We start from the raw sequence: 20,160 nt of genomic DNA, 5'->3' as shown, positions 1-20,160 counted from the left end.
TGAGTTTTTGTGTTTCATGAGACAAACCCATGCATCTTCTTGCTGTCACTGGTAATATTGCTTTTAGTAGTAGCTTGTAGTGGTATCTTGTGTAAGTTAAAAGCATTTTAATGATGTTACTATTTTAAAGCATGAATAAAGCAGTCAGCATCAATCATTTTGTTTCCACTGGATGATGATTCAGCACTTTATGTAAAACACAGGTTGAAAATAAGTAGGACGGCATGTTTCATTATTTGAAATTTGTTTTTATTTGGTATCTAATACAGAAATATATTTTAAATACTAAAGTGTGTAGTTCTTTTATCAAAGATCTTTCTCATTTGAAAGATATATTGACTTGTAGCAGATGCCCTAAGTTACATTTTCTCAGTACCAACTCTCAATACCACTTGTCTGATGTAACCCAGAACATTCAGTAGTTGTTTTTGAAACAGAAACTTCTGTAACTTGTCTGATATTGTCTACACTTCAGTAGATATTTAATGTAATATCATAAGAACAGTTAGAGTGAACATTAAGGTACATGAAAATGAACCATATTGACTGGTGATGTAGTTGGTTTTAAAATGTGGAAAATAGTTATAGTGGAACCTATATGCTGAAAATTATACACTCAAAAATGTACTCTACCAAAACTCAGTAGTCTTACTTGAATAAAAATTTCCCATTCTTCCAGTTGCATTCTAGTCGATTAACATTCCACAAACAATACAGTAAACTGGAGGTAAATAGTGAAGAATTTTGTTTACTTTTTCTAACGAATGTCTTGTTTCGCCTTACCTTTCAAGTCTTAGAAAGTCTTGGTTTAGTTGATAGCGTAGCTCTAGGGGAAAAAAAAAAAGTTTTATGCTCGTTATTCTGTAGCAATACATTTTATTTTTTATGTCTAACTTAATATTCTTTCTTCCTTCAGCTGGACTGGACATCGGTCCCATCTCTGATGATCCTTCTTCTCTGCCTCAGCCAAATGTCAACCAGAGTTCACGGCCATTGACTGAAGAACAGTTGGATGGAATCCTTAGTCCAGAACTAGACAAAATGGTCACAGACGGTAATTCTTTTGTTCTTGATCTTTTAGAAAACTTAGGTAGAAATCTTATCCCCCCCCGCCCCCACCTCAAATTACTATCTATGTATTGTAGCATACCTGTTTGGACTTGGTTGCAGAATAAATTTTATTGCATCTTTTGATGATTACTCATTCTGTGTTGTCTTTACTTTGCCCAGGTGCTATTCTTGGCAAATTGTACAAAATCCCAGGTACGTGCTTTAATCTTTGTTGTCTTTTGTAAAATATAGTTTGTAAACCATGCCAGCCAACTCATGCACGGTGTTTTTTGCAGAGCTGGGAGGAAAGGATGTTGAAGATTTGTTCACAGCTGTGTTAAGTCCAGTGACCACACAACCGGCTCCTTTGCCACAGCCTCCACCTCCACCACAACTTATGCCTTTGCACACTCAAGGTATGTTCCTTTGATACTTTGAAAACCAGCAGCCTGGTCAGGGGAATTCCTTTAAATACTGATGTGAAAGTAGGACCTGCTTTACTTCCTGCTGTTGGTAATTTGTGGCATCTGCCATTGTTGATGCCATTTCTGCAATGAAGTACTATTCTAAAACTGTTCTGATGTGATTAACATGCATGTAAATATTTATTTTAGCTGACACTTAGATATTTTTGCAGTTTGTCTGTGATAAAGCATGTGTTCTCTTCTAACTTTACTCTTTAATTACTTTTGAGTACCTCCTCAAGGGTAAGGAAAGAGTCGATATAAAAGTGGTTTACTGAGTCTTAATTTCCTTTAAGAATTCAGTTTAACATGTTAACTAGGCCCATCCAGATAATAGAGGAAGGCTAAGTAATTTTGAAATGTATCTGGGAGATTATAATTTCCTTTCTTTGTTACTACTAAAATTACAATGAGTTGATACAGCATATTCTTGCTCTAACATTGAAAGCAAGGGGCAGATTGATTTATTTTCTTTTATTTACCAGTAGAGGATGTTTTTTTAACAGTATGCATGTGCATAATGAAATGCACTCTTTTCTCGTCAAACATCACCTCTAGTGGATTTTCCCTGAGTTCACATAGAGAGTGCCCATAATGTTATACTGGTACTACAAAGAGTAGTACGCAAATTGCTTTCACCAGTGAATTAATCATAAGAAGAAAAATGATTGGTTTCCCAGTTGGATGAATTTCCATAAAGAGGAAAGACTTCAAAAAGTCTTAGAAAGGAGAGAATTTAAAGCAAAAATGAGGTGATTTAAAGCAAAAGATAATGTAGATATCATTGCCTGTTTCCCAGTTACTTGAGTACTTGGAGATAACTTCGTTCAGCATTTGAGCTCTGTAAGACTTGGTTGACTTCTCCATGCGGGAACTGCCATAATTACGAAGTTTTAGATTTATAATTTGGTTAAGTCACGGTGTATTGATCCGCATGTTTCTGTGAAATAAATACTTCAGTAAAGGGGAAGCTTGCATCAAGTTTCAGCAATTTGAAATAAAATTAATGCTTTCTTCTCACAAAGACGTGATCCTGCAGTGCACACCAGAGGCCTGACTCTCCATCCTGTTCGCCAGGTCTTCACGGTTACTGTTCTCTATCTCTTTAGCAGCTATTGTAAAGCACCTTCTCTTAAATTTGGAGTTACTTTCATCCAAACGATGCGTCCTGCATAACGTATGTAACCTATAGATCAGAAGACATAGAAATAGCACAGGAATTAGATGCATCTGTGGCATGAGAGAATGGTACCATGTCATCCTACAGATGCATCTAATTCCTGTGCTACTTCCATGCTTTTAAGAAAATACCTGGACAAGAGTTATAATTTTACTTAACTGACAGAGTTTCGAAGGCCAGTGTTAATTCTGTGTTGGAATACCTGCAAAGACCGTCTACTGGAATGAACCTACCTGTTCCACATTTGCCTAATATTGTAATCAAACAAATAAAATTGTTTGTCTTCATACTGCTAGGCTGGATATTTAATTAGAAAATGCTGATGCTCATTTGACTAGATTTATCTGTTTCATTGGTTACAAATTAGGGAGTTAGTAGATAATGAGGCTTACTTTGGTGCTATGCTCAGAAGAGGAGATGTTTAATTCATGTGACTAATGATAATTCTGCAAGGACTGAAAACAGCCTTCTCCATGTTCGCTGCTCGGGTCTGGGTGTAACAAATACGACAGACCACTAACCTTGATGAATACACCTCAGTTTGAAGGGCAGTACCATAGTGTGGGCTACTGCAAAAGTTTTGGAAAACTGATTTTTCAGACAAGAAAAAAAAAATTTTGTGCAGGGATGTGATACCGTAGAAAAGAATCCCTTAAGCTTGCAGGGAAGCAGTGTAAAGCAATTAATTTTTCATTAGATGAGACATCATTTTTAACTGAAAACTTCCTCCTCTACCTTAAAAGCGATCACCCTTTAAAACAGTAATTTAAACTTATTCTTTCCAGGAGAGAACGCGTTCCCGAGAGTGCCCCTCATGAATGGTCTTATTGGGCCAAACCCTCATCTTCCTCACACAGCTTTGACCGCTGGAGGTGGCCTGGGCACTTTTGCTCCCATTACACAGCAGCCATACACTGACACCAGGTGAGTCAAGGCAGGAAATAAAAAATACCTGTTGTTCACCATTTATCACCTGGGGGGGGTGGTGTTGTTTTTAATACCGTGATATTGGTATTTAACTACTTAGTTCTTGACAGACTCTACAAAAATGTCTGTATTATAGAATCACAGAATCATTTCAGTTGGAAGAGACCCTCAGGATCGAGTCCAACCATAACCTAATTCTAGCACTAAACCATGTCTCTGAGAACCTCGTCTAAATGCCTTTTAAACCCCTCCAGGGATGGTGACTCCACCACTGCCCTGGGCAGCCTGTTCCAATGCCCGACAACCCTTTCCGGGAAGAATTTTTTCCTGATATCCAATCTGAACCCCTGGCGCAACCTCAGGCCATTTCTTGCAGCCTGTTCACTGCTGAAATAGCAAATAGAATTAAGTACTTTTCTTTTTTCTTTTTTTTTTTTTATTTTTAAATATTGATATATAAATATTGAATAATTAAATATTATCTATCTATAAAACAAAACCCTTTTCTGATTTGTCAGGGATAAGAATCCAGCTTTCAATCCAATGGTAAGTGATCCGAACAGCTCGTGGGCACCATCTGCTCCACCGTTGGAAGGCGAAGGTGATACGATGTCCAATGCTCAAAGAAGCACCCTGAAGTGGGAAAAGGAAGAAGCTTTGGGTGAAATGGCAACTGTAGCACCTGTTCTCTATACAAACATCAACTTCCCGAACCTAAAGGAAGAATTCCCAGGTGAGTGATTTACTGAAAAAAGTTAAATATTTTGTAGAAATTTATGCATCTTGATTTGAAAGAACATAAAATAGACTTATCAAAGCTTTGCGTATTAACTTATTTTTTCTGGTTGCAGACTGGGCTACAAGAGTGAAGCAGATTGCTAAACTGTGGAGGAAGGCGAGCTCCCAGGAGAGGGCTCCATATGTGGTAAGAATGACTACCACCTGCATTTATATACTTCCAGCAAAAATATAGTTCATTTATAAGGTTTTCATTTGTTTTGGTGGTGTTTTTGTTGTTGTTTGTTTTGTGTGAGGTTTGGTTTGGTTTGGTTTGTTTTGGGGTGTTTGTGTGTGTGTTTGTTTGTTTCAATAAATGAAGTTCTAGGGTCAACGAAAGTTCACTTACTCCAGGAATGCCTCTCTAACTTATAACTCTGAATACTTCTACCTGTTTTCTGGGCTTTTCAGCCTTGGAGTAAACTATATTAGTATTGTGCCATCTAAAGACATCAGCTGAGACAAGAACGTTTGTGTTTCCCGCTGCCTCTTTGCTACATTCGATTTATGCCTCAAGTCTGATTTGCTCTGTCTCTTTCTGCACAGGATCTCACCAGTTTCTTCAGAAGGATAATAAACCATTATGTGATTTTCTTCTCTCTCGTCTTCCCCTCTCTCTCATCTTATTTTTTGCCCCAGTAGAGTCGCTGAAGCCTTTCACCTCTTGAATCAACCTTTCCAGAGGCGTCAGTGCTCACATCCCAACTTTCCTCGTTTTCTTCTCCTCCCGTGTTCTTGCCTTGCTGTTCCACTTCACTACTTACTCTCTGCTATTGCTTTGAAGTGGAAACTCTTTTGTTATTTTCCATGTTGTGGGGAGTGTGAAGGGCTCTGCATTTCTCTCCAAAAGCATTCACCTTCTTCCCACCTGAGTCAAGTGAACACACGTATTTGTAGCTATCTGGAGTTACGTGGTCATTGGTTCTGTTCAGTAGAACTTCAGCCATTCAAAGGGCGACCCTTATGCTTTGTTGAAACCTCTTGGTTGAAGCCTGTTCACATGCAAATCTCAGAACCTTTATTGTTCATTTGTTTTGACCGTCCCAGCTATTGTTAGCAAATGTCCTTTTCTTTCATTTCCTGTCACATCTCCAGTCTCTCCTGGTACTCATCTTTTCTTCATTTTTTCACAACAGCATAGAACAGAATCATAGAATCGTTTCAGTTGGAAGAGACCCTCAGGAGCATCAAGCCCAACCATAACCTAACTCTAGCACTAAACCATGCTCCAAAAAACCTTGTTTAAACACAGTTGGATGGTCGTTCAGACTTTGTAGATGTCTGTGGATTTTGCAGGGTTATGTTTTCAGTCTCCTAGCCTCCCCCCACCTACACTTCTTTAATACAGTCCCATTAGTAAGCAAATCTGATTCCCATGCATGTTGATGACTCAGAACTTAACAATACCGACATGATCTCCTACTGTCCGAATTAAAAAATCCCCTTATCTCGCTGACAACTTGTAGAGGATAAATCATTACCCCAGACTCAATGTGGGAAGTGGAGTTGTTGATCTTTCTGGACCCCTTTCCACTTGAAAGAATAATACTCTGTTGTCTTCTCTGTATCACTGAGGCATCATCATTATTCTGCATTTTATTTAGGGCTGTAACTTCAGCACCTTTAGGCCTCTATGTCATCTTATCCGTGTTATATTTAATCTTGGTGATTCCTTTGGTGTAGTATTTATAAGATACTATCCACTTACATGGGCGAATTTTTATCCAGGCATTTATCACTTCACAATTATTTCTATTACTGATTTTTTTTCTTTTTCATTGCTATTAACAAATGCAGTCCTGTTCTCCTGATGGATATTCAAAAAAGCAGCTGCAAAAATCATTCCGTTTGTGTTTGGGAGGAGTGTGCACGCATGAGTATGTACCCAGCAAGGAGCAGTTATTTCCTCAGCAAAGTCACAGTCCGTGTGCTCTTGCTGTTCTGGTGCTGCTTGTGTTCCTGACGTTGCACCCGCAAGGAAGGTCTTGTGGTTCCTCTCCTGAGGGACTTACACTCTGTGGGGTTGAGTAAAGGCTACCTTAGAAATGAAATTCAGAAGAACATTAGTAAATGTTCACTGTAGGCTTTTTACTTCCTTTATATGTGCAGTCCCATCACTTATAGGGAAAAATGACACTTAATTTTTCTGCCACTGTGACACTGGTGCTCTCATCCATGTCACTGTTTCATTGTTGGAGGGGAAGGATTAAAGCCTTTCTGCTGGGCAGCCTCTACTTGACAACTGCGAATAAAATTGTGAAAAAGAAGATCTGAGGGTTTGTTTCAGAAAAGGAATCACATCCTAGATTGGTGGTAAAACAGACTCTTTGAAACTTCCATTAGATGCTTTAAAGTGTCAGGATGGCTGTAAAATGCCTCATTGAAGAGGAATTGCTGTTCTTCCATCCAATTTTTCCTGATCCGTAGGCCCATATCCTATGTTTATACTGCTAACTTAACACAGACTGAGATCTATAGAGGCTGTTTAATGGAGTAGACTGTATTTTTCTTGTCATTGAGGTTCTCCACATTAGTGGCCTTTATTGATCGAAACATCATCTGCTGTGCTCATGTCTTCAGATTGCAGACCACACCAGTATGTGATTTGAAAGGTAAACTGGTAGGATTCATGCTTTCTTGGCACAGCACAGTACCTGAACAGACATTACTAATATATAGAAAATCTCTACTGCTCATAACTCCTTCGTTCTTCTCATGTATATTAAACGCAAAATTTCTATAGAGGTGAAGTATTTTCTGTTTGGAAGTGCATAAGTGAGTTTCCACAAGCACGTGTGTGATTAAAACAGACTGTACAAATAATTTGGTGGTAGATTTTGTAGGAATAACACATACAGTGTTCACACTTAGCAGAAGAAAACAAGGCTAACTGCATTTTTTTTTAATCTTTTCCCAGCAAAAAGCCAGAGATAATAGAGCCGCTTTGCGCATCAATAAAGTACAGATGTCAAATGACTCCATGAAAAGGCAGCAGCAACAGGATAGCATTGATCCTAGCGCACGCATCGACTCTGATCTCTTTAAAGATCCATTAAAACAGAGGGAATCGGAACATGAGCAGGAATGGAAATTCAGACAGGTGTGTTGCATTTAGAGTGTTTTGTTATTTTTCTTCCAGCTTTTTATTGCTTTGTTGGAATCTGTTGTAATAAAATCAATTTTAATCTTTCTTTGTAGAGGAGTATGAAGTCAGCCATTCTGCGTAGGAAGAAAATAGGTGCTATCAGAAGAGACGCTGCTTATAAATGTTAGAAAACTTTGTTTTAAAACTCTTAAATCCTGCCTATTATGGAAATAAGTTATTCTTTCTCTGTATGGCTGGCTAGTGCAGTAGTTTGGTTTTTATACCCTATATAGCAGTGACTTTGTCCTGCAGACTACTGCTTCAAACTGGGCTGGTTGTCTCTGGGAGCCCATTTCTCTGCCATCAGGGCTGCGTCTGTCAGTAACCTTTCATCTTCAGCCTGAGGTTGGAAAGCAGCGCAGCTCTTTAGGCAGCCTGGGAAATGCTTCTTCCCAGGCAGTCAAGGTGCATGTCAAGGTAATTGAACGTTACAAACAGCTAGGCCCTCTGCTCCCATTGCCTTTAAATTTGCAATTTACAATTATTTATAATTGATCTTCGATGTGTCTTAAAGTTTTAATTATAGATTCAGTCGTCAGAAAGATTTTTGCATACCCTGGACTTACAAGTCTCACCTTTTTCCTCATAATTTAAAACAGCAAATGCGGCAAAAAAGTAAGCAGCAAGCCAAAATAGAAGCCACGCAGAAGCTTGAACAAGTGAAAAATGAGCAGCAGCAGCAGCAACAGCAGCAGCAACAACAGCAGCAGCAGCAGTTTGGTTCACAACAGCTTCTGAACCAGTCTGGCTCAGACACACCGAGCAGCGGGATCCAGAGCCCCTTAACGCCCCAGACTGGCAATGGCAGTATGTCTCCTGCACAACAGACATTCCATAAGGATCTCTTCACAAAGCAGCAGCTACCTGCTGCGCCTACATCAGCATCCTCAGATGACGTGTTCCTAAAACCACAAGCCCCACCTCCTACCCCGGCCCGAATCCCAGTACACGATTCACTGGCTCAGTCTCAGACTCCTCAGACATCGTCACAACAGATGTTTTCTCCGGGTTCCACAAACACACGACCTCCTTCTCCCATGGATCCATACGCTAAAATGGTGGGAACGCCTAGACCAGCACCCATGAACCAAAGCTTTGGTAGAAGGAGTTCCATCGCACCGTTAGATAACTGCGCACCGCAGTCGTCCGTGTCTAGGCCCGTTCAGGTGACAGAACCGTCAGCAAGCAGGCCGTCACCCGTCAGGGACTCCTGTTCCTCCTCTCCAGGTAGCAGCGACCCCTATGCAAAGCCCCCGGACACACCCAGGCCTGTGATGGCACCGGAGCAGTTCTCCAAACCCTTGGGGGTCCCAAGGTTGCCCATAGCTATGGAGAAGTCGGGGAAGGTTCCTGGGAGCAGCGATCCGTTCACTAAGCCGGCACCTAGGACGGAGACGTTTCCAAGACAGAGAGTAACTCCTGCCGACGCGTACGCGCGGCCACCGCTGGCTCCTACTCCTACTCCCGTCGATGGCAGCCCTGGGCCTTTCAAAACCCCGATGCGCCCACCTCAGTCCCCGCAAGATCCTTACGCCTCGATGCCATCCACACCAAGGCGCGTCGCTGTCGATCCCTACGAGAGGCCCCCTTTGACACCGAGGCCGGTGGACAACTTCTCCCATAATCAGCCTAACGATCCGTACAGCCAGCCTCCCCTCACCCCCCACCCTGCCATAAAGGAACCTTTTGCCCACCCGCCCCGGATAGTGCGACAACAGAGCGATTCTTTCGCCCAGTCTGGACCCATTTCAAGGCCAGCTTCTCAGGACCCTTACGCCCAGCCTCCCGGGACTCCTCGGCCGGTTGCTGATCCTTACGCCCAACCTCCAGGAACTCCTCGGCCCGCCACGGTTGATCCATACATGCAGCAACCACCAACACCAAGACCTGCTCAGCCAGCGGATTTATTTGCTCAGTCCCCAGCAAACCAGAGACATTCTGATCCGTACGCCCAACCTCCTGGAACACCCAGGCCGGTTCTTAATGATCCTTATTCTCAGCAACCAGCAACTCCAAGGCCAGGGATTCCAGAGAGTTTTAACAGGCCTGCAATGACAAGACCAGGACTAATGCCAAATAGAGATCCTTTCCTGCAGGCACCACAAAACAGGTTGCAGGGCACTTTTGTCAGGCCATCAGATCCGTGTTCTCAGGCTCCCAGGCCTCCAGGACCTGCAGTTACGGATTCTTTCAGCCATGGCCCAGCTGCTCCTGCACGTGACCCATATGATCAACCGCCAATGACTCCGAGACCTCAGCCAGAATCCTTTGGAACTGCTCAGCTGGCCCATGATGCTGCTGATCAGACACGGCCTGGATCGGAGGGCAACTTCAACGCATCTGCAAATTCTCCAATGAGTTCTCAAGGACAACAATTTCCCAAAGTTTCACAAGTTCCTGGCGTGGCACCCACTGCAGGAGTTACGGATACGCAGAATACCATGAATATGTCTCAAGCAGATACTGAGAAGTTAAGACAGGTGAGAATAGTGTTTAATTCTGATGGTATTAAAATGTCGTAAGTAGAAGAATTTCTCTGATTCTTGTTAATATTTGAAGTTCCTTGCCATTAAACACAGCTATATAACAGAATTCTCTTCATTCACTTAGTATTTTAATTTGGTCCTCCTGAATAGAACCACAAAATACAGACTATAGAAACATCAGTACTTCTAAGGAGTTTGGAGGAGAAGATTTGAAAAGGAAGCAAAGACCTTCTTTGAAGCCATTGAAGATATAGATGGTTGGTCTGTAATAGCTCTTTTATTTACAGCGTGAGAAAAAAACACCTTGAAAGGACAATTAATTCTATGCTATAATAGATGAGATGTAGAACTGATTGTCGGTGACTTGTTCACTGACTGAAAATGGGAGTAGAGGCAAAGATCTCAGACTAGACATCTCATTTCTTCTGTCGGCTGATGTGTTAAGGTGAATCTTACTATTGGTCACGGTTTTTCTGGAGGCCCGTTCAGTCCAGGCTTTTGTCAGTGAGGTTGGGCAGACAGCTCTTCTGAGACACAGAATTACATTCAGCTTGTGGAAAACTGCTCAGTCTTTTGTTTGGAAGCAGCGATGGGAAGTGGATATATTGGGAAAAATTGGTAAGATTTATTATACAGAGTCAGGGTAAATTCTGCAGCTTTCGTGTAATCCTCTTGCTGAATTTTATTCAGTGGGCCTGTAGTCACATTTCTGTCTCAGAATGCACTTTTTTCATGTGATAAAAGGGCCTGTGTTATTGGAATAGGAAAAAGGGAAAGAGTTGCTTGTATGTTCATTGGTAAAATGGGTTTACACTGTACACTTTCACAAGAGGTCTGGAGATTAAGTTGCGTTACCAGCGTCTTGCACCATTTGATCCCTCTTCTAATTTATGGGTTGATTACAGTAGGTTCTTTCCTCCAAAAGGCTTAACCTAGCAGAGTGTAACACTTCAAAATACATCAACTGCAGTGTCAAGCACGATGATTTTTTTTTTTTTTAAACAGCGCCAGAAATTACGTGAAATTATTCTACAGCAACAGCAGCAGAAGAAGAACGCGGTTCGTCAGGAAAAAGCCTTGCAGGAGGCAGCAGCTCCTGCTCATGCAGCTCCTCTTCAGCATTGGCAGCAAGACAACTTAAATCAAATTTTTAACCGCCCTCCTCCTCCGTACCCTGGGAATATTCGGTCCTCTGTTGTCCCTCCGGGCGGACCAAGGTTCACCGTGTACCCAAAAGACCAACGTGGACCATTTCCCGCTGATGGGCAGTTCAACAGGCCCCAATTTCCAGGTGATATGAACACCATGGGGATGAGACCTCATGGTCTTAGGTAAGCTCTTTCTTCTCCTAAACCCAGAATATTACAGGGTAGCTCTACATTTACAGAAATTATAATATTCTTGTTTTCATTTATAATGAATATGTTATCAAACATCAACTTCTGCCTGTGCCATTTTTACTGTGAATGCTATGGTGTAACATGAATGCCAGTGTTGACGTACATAGTCATCTCAGGATTGCTTTCAGTATTTTGGATTTATTTCAGTAACTTGAAAATCCACACTATTATTTTTTTACACTGAGTTGCATTAACATGTAGTTTATTTACTAAGATAGTTCTTAATGTCAGCATTTTCTATCCATTATTATTATTATTGGAATTGAAAACAGGTTGTTTATTAAACATAATTAAAGCAATTATTTTATTGTAGTCATAAAGCTCATTTAAATGTAAGCGTAATTATTCAAAATATTTATGTAAGTATCTTAATGAATGCATCATGTAAAGCATTTCACTGAATAGCTATTTAGTCAGATATGCCAGACTAGGCAGTCCTGAGACCAAAAAAAAAAAAAAGATGATTTAGTCTTTCATATTTGATTTTAGATACGGGTTTCCAGGAGGTGGCCATGGTCCACCATCAGGTCAAGAACGTTTCCTGGGTCCTCAGCAGCCGATGCAACGCCCTGGAGTTCCCCCGCAGCTGAGAAGATCTCTGTCTATTGACATGCCTCGGCCAGTGAGCAACCCACAAATTAACAACGCGTCCGGGATCTCTCAACATTTTCCTCCGCAGGGAATTCCAGTTCAGCAGCACAACATCTTGGGTCAGGCGTTTATCGAGTTACGGCACAGAGCTCCTGACGGGAGGCCGAGGCTGCCTTTTAATCCTTCCGCTCCAAACGTGATGGATGCAGCAGCGCAACACCAGCGACACGCGGGGTTCATACCCAGGCAGGAGTTCCCGGGCCCAAGACAGGCAGAACCACTGAGACATAATTCGCAAGCTCTACCTAACCAGTTGCAGATGTCGACGAGTTTGGAGCACATGTCACAATCCCAGCAGGATCAAATCAATCCCGACAACCCACCTGCACTTGTAATACGTTCTCTAAGTCACCCACCAGTTGCTGATGCGTTCCCAGGACCACCTTTGTCTACATCTGCACCAAGTGATGAATCTGCAAATTTGCAGATTCCCAACCAGCCAAGTGATGGTCTAGAAGAAAAGCTTGATCCTGATGATCCTGCTGTAAAGGATTTGGATGTGAAAGACCTCGAGGGAGTTGAAGTCAAGGATTTAGATGATGAAGATCTGGAAAATTTGAATCTAGACACAGAGGATGGAAAAGGAGATGAACTGGACACTTTAGATAATTTGGAAACCAATGATCCTCACCTTGATGATCTTCTAAGATCTGGGGAATTCGACATAATTGCATACACAGACCCAGACCTTGATGTGGGGGATAAGAAAGGAATGTTTAATGAAGAACTAGATCTTAGTGTCCCCATTGATGACAAACTAGATATCCAGGGCAAGACAGAAGAACCAAAACAGAAAGAACAAAGCGATAAAACTGTTTCCCCTCCTGAGACCCAGTCTCCACAGAAGAAATCTGCTGCAAAAAATGAAATTAAAACAGAAGTACTTTCCCCAAACACTCAGGAGGAAAAGAAGAATGAAAATGAAAAAAGTGAGGGAAATGCTGAATCCACAACTACTCAACAGGCTGCTGAAGTGGAGTTAAAGGATGGAGAAAAGGCTGCTGCACAGCCTGCTAACCCAGAATTCCCTGATAAAACTACTGCTGTTCCTAGTCAAGAAGCAACTGTGCCTAGTCCAGATGCTCAGGGATCTGCTCCACTACCTGTCCAAGGAGCAGTAAGTTCCTGCAGTATTTCTGGGTCCACACCAGTCCTCTCCAGTTTGCTGGCTAATGAAAGCTCCGATAACGCTGAAGCAACGACTCTGGGATCTCCATCTCAGTCTTTGCCAACACCACAAATGAACCACGCACCAGGTATTCCACAAACGCTAATGACACCTGGCGGACAGATCTTGGAGAACACTTTAAATTCCAATTTGACCATGGTTCCACGGATAAACCATAATTTTTCTCAAGGGTCACCCAATGCAGGATTTATTCAGGGTCAGTCAGCTAATCATAACTTTGGGACGGGACAGACATCTAATCAGACTGTGGCTGTAACAAATCGTCCCGGCCCTAGTGGCATATCTGGTCCCCAACAGATGATGCTCCCTCAACCATTAGCTCAGCAGCAAAATCGAGAGCGACCGCTTCTGCTGGAGGAACAGCCACTTCTTCTGCAGGACCTTTTGGATCAGGAGCGACAGGAGCAGCAGCAGCAGCGACAGATGCAAGCCATGATTCGCCAACGGTCGGAGCCCTTTTTCCCCAATATTGGTATGTGGCTGATCTTCTTGTGTGTGTGTCCCAATTAGTTGTATAAAAACATAACAATAAATAGTTAAATAACCCATAGCACTGAAAGAAATAGGTAGATATGTGGAGCTTGAAGGTGGCATAACAAAAACCAGCTTGTCTGGTCATACATTGGGAGTCTGGAAATGAAGCATGTAGGTGAAATTTTGAACCCCTGTGGCAAGGCTGCTGTTGGTTTTACCAGGATCAGGGTAACTGTGTTACTGCTGATTTTTCTGACATCAACTCTGTCACATATTCTCTTTATACTTCAATTTCTCATATGTGTTGTGGTCTAAATGCACCCTTTGTAAACAAAATTAGATGATCAAGTGCATTAGCTGACCTTTTGATGTTTGATCTATCAATTTTCTGTTTATGGTTGGTTTATTACTTTTTTTTTTTTCCCAGTGTTCAGTGTGTCTTAAGGAAAGGGATTATTAAAAGCTGTATTACCAACTCATAATCCAGGCATGACCCAGAAATATCACCAGTAACTGCACATACTCGAAGTGTTTAAGATAAACTGTAGTTTCCAGTTTAATATAACATAGCAGTTTGAGCATTCAGATAAAGACCATCACTGTTATTTGTTATTAATGAAGAATGAAATTTTTAGAAATGTGTTATTCGTGACTTCACTGGCCATCAAGGCTGTTTGTGCAAAAGACAAATCTAACCTGCCCCCTAAATCACAGTTCATTATTCGTGGGGGTACAGTGCCCTCCAGAGATCCCTCCCAACCTCAGCCATTCCGTAATCCCGTTTATCCTGGGAGAGACAGCAGGAAAGAGGCCAAGTTCTCCATGTTAATGGTCTTTTCAGGTGCTGTATATGGCTTCTGCCTGTAGTGCTACCGGTAATTACGGAGCCACTAAGCAGGTTTTCTTTGTACGTTAGTGGTTCTGTGTCAGTTTTGCCAACTGAACTCACAGAAACAACTCGTCTTCCTGATTCTTAAACCTGTAAATAGAATTTATTAACCTGTTGGGTCATAGGCCAAGTTTGGTTTAGAGCCCTTCTCAGACTGACCTGCTTTTTTCTTTGCATGTCATGGCTGAGAAGAACAGTTGCTGCTGGACTAACCTTCCTTTGGGGATATAGATATAGGAAACTGCATAATAACCATGAATTTTGAAGTGGAGAAGACAAGTAGTGTGAAATAGTAGTGCGGTGATGGTTTTTTTACTGATGATCAATGCATGAACTAGATCTAAATAAGTCAGTTCCAGTTAATAACATGTAATGTTCAGCCGTGTAATTCACTTTTACTGTTTTTCTTTTACAGACTTTGATGCAATTACTGATCCCATAATGAAAGCAAAAATGGTAGCTCTTAAGGGGATCAACAAAGTCATGGCACAGAGTAACATGGGGATGCCACCGATGGTTATGAACAGGTAGGCAACACTTGATACCGTTCGTTAGGGCTACAAAATGTAAAAGGAAATGATAGAGCTAAGGGAAACTGCACTGGAAATGAAAAATTTGCAAGTGGAAAAGATATTTTTGTCATAGTTCATAGGCCATGCTAATACAAAATTATCTCCGAAGAACAAAACCAGTGTGGCAGTAGAAACTATAATTTTTTTTAAAACTAATCAGGCTTGTGTTCCAGTTGTAATGTCATCAGTCAGAAAAGTCAACATGGCTTCACTGCTGATGCTTTTCTTCTTTTTCCACTTATCTCCTGTGCATTGTGTTTGACAACTCTTGATGGCCATGTAACCGTTAAGCTCGTGTTGCAGCGTATCATTTAATGCAAACTACAATTGAGATTTAACCCAAGTAATGGAAGTTTCATCCTTTCTTAAATCTGTTCTGAGGACAAAAGGAGCTGTGAACAGTGCACACTTCACAATGATATCTAAATCTGTTAAATCTCTCTTTTTTTGTATCATTATATATATAAAATTCAGATACTTTTTTTGTGTGTATTCACTGTTCTAGCACAGTACATCATGTTTAATCTCTCTGACAAGTGTAAAATGCTATAGTTTCAACCAAGGCCAAAATGTTGTAGCATCAAATGAGAATTAGTATTCTCCAGATGTTGAAAAAGTTCGGTACAGAAGTTCAGGCAGATGTCTGTAAAATATCTGGACGTTTTGTTTAAGCTCAGTGAAACACAAGGTTGTCTCTCCCTTAAAATACCCACCAGTTTTTCAAATTATGTTTTCACTTTCTGTTTATATATCGATAGGTTTCCCTTTATGGGTCAGCCAGTGCCAGGGGCTCAGACCAGTGATGGCCAAAATCACATGCAGCAGGCGATTACACAGGTAATACAACTTGATAGGGGGTTACAACAGAATTGCTTGATCATGATAACTAGTGGGGGGGGTTTAAATTGAATCATGATTTAATTTCCTTGTCTATATGCTTTACTGAAATTTCTAGGACGGAAGTTTGACACCTCAGATGTCTAGACCTAATCCTCCAAATTTTGGTCCTGGTTTTGTCAGTAAGTACAGATTGAATAATTTATTTCATGTTACATTTCATTCAGTGGTTTTGTTATCTTTTTAAATAAAATGACCGTAAATAGCTCATGTCTCAAAATCTTTTAAAAATTGTGTCCTTTCATCATTATGGTACCAATTAAGAAAGGGGAACATAGTAAAAGATACTAACATTTTTTCTAGAAAGCTATCCCAAAAAAAACCACCATGAGGAAAGAGAGAAACAGAATAAACAGAAAATTAGCATTAGTTGGATTTGTGTGAGTATAGTAATCTATTAACTGACAGACTGCTGTCTCAAAAAACTGGGTTTTGGTTTTGTTGTGGTATTCTGAGTTCCTAGAGAGCAGCAGTCTGTATTGCTGAGGTATTTTTTATCTAAGAAGCAAACCATTTTGTTCTGCACCATTTTAATTTTCAAAAATACCAAAAAAAGCTTACCAGGCATTAGTTAAGCAAGACTGGCTGAGAACCACAATTTTTGAAAGTAGAAATACATAGTATTTTGCATTCGTTATTTCTGCTTGCCCTAGATCAGTTATAAGTCCTAGTCCTTATGATGAGAAGGAGATTGATTATCAGAAATTAAAATTGAGCGTAGGTTGGGAGAGGAAGACCATGTGTAAAAAAGTATTTCTGTCACTGCAAAAACTTTACTTGATATTAATGAGTAAAGAACAGAAGACCTTTACCTTTTCCAGTAACTGGAGTAGCAGTGCTGAATATGCCATGAGAAGTTTTAGTAGTGTTTTCTGTATTAGTTATTGGTGAAATTAGACGTAGCACTCGGCAGTGGCTTCGCTCTGGTTGGGGGTGTGGTGGTTCAGCGCACTTGAGAAAATCTGTTTCTCATTTCAGCAGTAGTTACTCTTACCCGGAACTTGTTAATATTTCATTACTTTCATTTGCACTTTCACGTTGCTCCTATCCGCAGTTATTCTCCATCATTTCCACTCAATTGTCCCTTCAGGTGATTAGTTTTGCAGAATTTACTGTTAAAAGAACGGGCGCCCCTCAGGACTGCAGCTGGCTCCAAATTGATTTTGTTGAGCTGCTGGAGTCGATGGCTGTTCCTACCACAGTGACTGTTAAAGTAGATGGTGGTGGGGACTGGAGCACATGGTTATATTGAAATCACACTGTTGTGTGGGTATCTTTATTAAACAAACTGTCTTTACAAGGAAAATCCACACTGTATTCCTGGCCACCCAGCTTGCTGCCACAATGCCATCATGACACAAGATGCGGTCACCAAACCTTCTCCCTTGCCTTCTGGGCGTATTGTGGATCAAATGTTACCAGACAGGATTGTTTTGCCTTGAGAAAAACATCTGAGAGCTCGTAGCAGATGAGCATTGCTCATTTTTAAAAAGAGTAATGGCCCAGTTACAACCTAAATGAGAGAACATTTGTTTGTGGGGAGCAAAACGCACTGGTGCGGAAGACTGAGAGAAGGTTATTTTTACAAAGAAGGCAATATCTTTCTTTCGTTTCAAGAATATTTGATGGATGTTGAAGATTTTTTCTTCTGTGAAGTAGTAATAAAAATAGATTTTTATGTACAAAACTCTTCTGCAGACACTACAATTAATAAGGCCGTGTCTCCTGTAAATTTGTGTCCTTACTCCCCAGTCTCTTTACCTCTACCTGGGCACTTCCAGAGTCTTTCCACGTCCCATCTTCCATGGCAGGGCAGGGACCGCCAGGTTCTGTAGCTGCTTCCAAAGTCAGCAAGCACACATTTACTGGTTAGAGAGCAGGCTGGTGTCTCTTGATAGTAAGAGACTATGTTAAAACTGCTTTCTCTCAATAAAGGCAGTAATTTGGATCTCTCCTTTACTCGAATCACTCCAAGAGCTTAGTATGTCTTGAGGGCTCAACTCCTCTGTCTAATTTGGCTGAACTCAGTCAACAGTTTCATAAAACAAGGGGGAAACCAGATAAACTTCGTCTCTAAAAAGTAGGATTGAGAACTCACCCCCAGAATGAGATCATATTTTATATCATTTCTCTTTAGATGATTCACAAAGAAAGCAATACGAGGAATGGCTGCAAGATACACAGCAGCTTCTTCAAATGCAACAGAAGTACCTGGAGGAGCAAATTGGAGCACACAGAAAATCAAAAAAGGCACTCTCAGCAAAACAGCGCACAGCCAAGAAAGCTGGCCGTGAGTTCCCAGAAGAAGACGCGGAACAGCTTAAACATGTTACTGAGCAGCAAAGTATGGTCCAAAAACAGCTGGAACAGGTAATCATCTGGAATCAAAACCCATCAGCTTAATACTAAGCTGTCGTACTGGTATGACGCATTGCTTTACATCTCCTAAAAGTGAGTTGAAATGCTCAAATACAGTGGAACTTGTTTAAAGGGAGCCACTCCCTGTCATATTTTGTGTGTAACTGCATTACCCTGAATTGCTGGTGACACTGGAGTTGTAGGAGAATATGCTACGGCAAAAGGTAGGACAAAAAGCTGGGCTTTGGGAAGAGGAGAGGTTGCTTAGCAAAATGATTTGGATCAGAGTTCCTGGCACCATGAAAAGCGTAAATGAAAGATTCAGGCTGCGAAGGAGAAAATTCTGAGAGTGTAGGGCTCTGTGTTTCAGGCTTGAATAAACCTCATAGCTCGGGTTTTTTCAGGTGTCCTTATGCGATCAGAACCTCTTGGTTATATACCAGTAAAATGTTGCTGTTCGAAAAGCTCTTTTCATTACATCCTTAATGTTAGTGTAGTTTTATGATCTGTCTAGTTCCTAGACACTGATCATCAGTGTGTTATCTGTTATATTATCGAATATTACAGGTCAAAGGGATATCTGGAAATCGTCTGGTCTCCTGATGAAAGCAGAACCTTGTACCTTGTACCTTGTCAGCCAAGTTTTCTAGGTCTCCAAGGGTAGAGATTTTCCAGCCTCTCTGGGCCCCAGTTCCAACGTGTAACCACTTTCACTGGGTTGTTCCTCCCTCCCTCCCTCCTTCCCTCCCTCCCTCCCTTCCCTCCTTTTCAGTAGGAATTTCAGTTGCTTCATCATATAACAGTGATTATAGAAAGTGAGATTAAAGTTAGACCTGTGATAGCTTTGATGAATCTACGGTTTGGTCAACAGTACTGAATGCTGTGTTCTTCAAGACATCATTTATAAATTATCTGGCATGATATTTCCTTACGGTATGGGTGAAAAGTCTTTTTGTAGTCAGGAACAAATAGACATGCTGAACATGAAAATACTTTAGAATTATCCTTTATTATTATTAGGGGAAAAATTGGCAGCAGACAGCTTCGAATGAAGTCCTTAGTGATACCTGACCCTCAAGTTCTTGGTCCTGCGTTGCTTCAAGACTGGGTATGCACTGGGTAGAATATTAGTTGGCTCGTCTCCACTATGTGGAAGAGGGATAGATCAGATAAATTCTGTCCACATCATTTCTTCCTTTTTCTTTTTTCCCTTCCACAGTGAATCACAAGTAGAATAAATGCAAAAGAAATCACTTTAACCAATCTTATACATACGTCAATCTAGCCTTACAGTGGAGTTACGCTGAAGTAACAGCTGCTAATCGTGGCATTGCTGGCAGATTCACTTAGTGCCCCAGAATTAAGGTTCTTTTATTTTTCATTTTTAAACTTAACTTTCATATACTACTGGTAAATGCCATTCATTCCCCTTCAACCACTGATTTAGACCAGTTATCCACATGCTAAACAGCACTTTGTTACACACCTAGTAGGAGCTTAAATAGGGTTTTCTTGAAGTATATTTTTAAGGACCTTCTATTTGAAGCAATTCACTGCTCTTTCAGATCAGATCAGGTAATTCTTCTGTAATCAAGCTTCTGTTGGTTTTTGAAAAAGGCCGAGTCTTTATGTATATAGAGAGAAAAGCGCTCTAAGATCCCTGTGAGTTGTTGGTGCTGGTCAGAGGTGCAGAGAAGCCGG

General features: G+C 41.1%; 1 protein-coding gene across 12 annotated transcripts in view; it reads left to right on the top strand.

Annotated features, from left to right (window-relative positions):
* KMT2C (lysine methyltransferase 2C) overlaps positions 1 to 20,160 on the top strand; it is a 199,161-nt gene that overhangs the window by 158,490 nt on the left and 20,511 nt on the right. For all 12 annotated transcript variants that reach the window (XM_065627531.1, XM_065627535.1, XM_065627534.1 and 9 more), the window contains 14 exons: positions 917 to 1,054; positions 1,231 to 1,263; positions 1,347 to 1,466; positions 3,480 to 3,618; positions 4,140 to 4,354; positions 4,473 to 4,546; positions 7,316 to 7,498; positions 8,143 to 10,023; positions 11,035 to 11,360; positions 11,919 to 13,741; positions 15,048 to 15,159; positions 15,963 to 16,041; positions 16,160 to 16,223; positions 18,239 to 18,471. In XM_065627531.1, coding sequence (XP_065483603.1) covers positions 917 to 1,054; positions 1,231 to 1,263; positions 1,347 to 1,466; positions 3,480 to 3,618; positions 4,140 to 4,354; positions 4,473 to 4,546; positions 7,316 to 7,498; positions 8,143 to 10,023; positions 11,035 to 11,360; positions 11,919 to 13,741; positions 15,048 to 15,159; positions 15,963 to 16,041; positions 16,160 to 16,223; positions 18,239 to 18,471 — 5,420 coding nt within the window. The remainder of the gene's footprint in view (positions 1 to 916; positions 1,055 to 1,230; positions 1,264 to 1,346; positions 1,467 to 3,479; positions 3,619 to 4,139; positions 4,355 to 4,472; positions 4,547 to 7,315; positions 7,499 to 8,142; positions 10,024 to 11,034; positions 11,361 to 11,918; positions 13,742 to 15,047; positions 15,160 to 15,962; positions 16,042 to 16,159; positions 16,224 to 18,238; positions 18,472 to 20,160) is intronic.

This window comes from Caloenas nicobarica, chromosome 2, assembly GCF_036013445.1.
Source record: "Caloenas nicobarica isolate bCalNic1 chromosome 2, bCalNic1.hap1, whole genome shotgun sequence".
Taxonomy (NCBI): Eukaryota; Metazoa; Chordata; class Aves; order Columbiformes; family Columbidae; genus Caloenas; species Caloenas nicobarica.
Note: the sequence above shows the minus strand (reverse complement) of the source record. Positions and strands in the feature narration are given on the sequence as shown.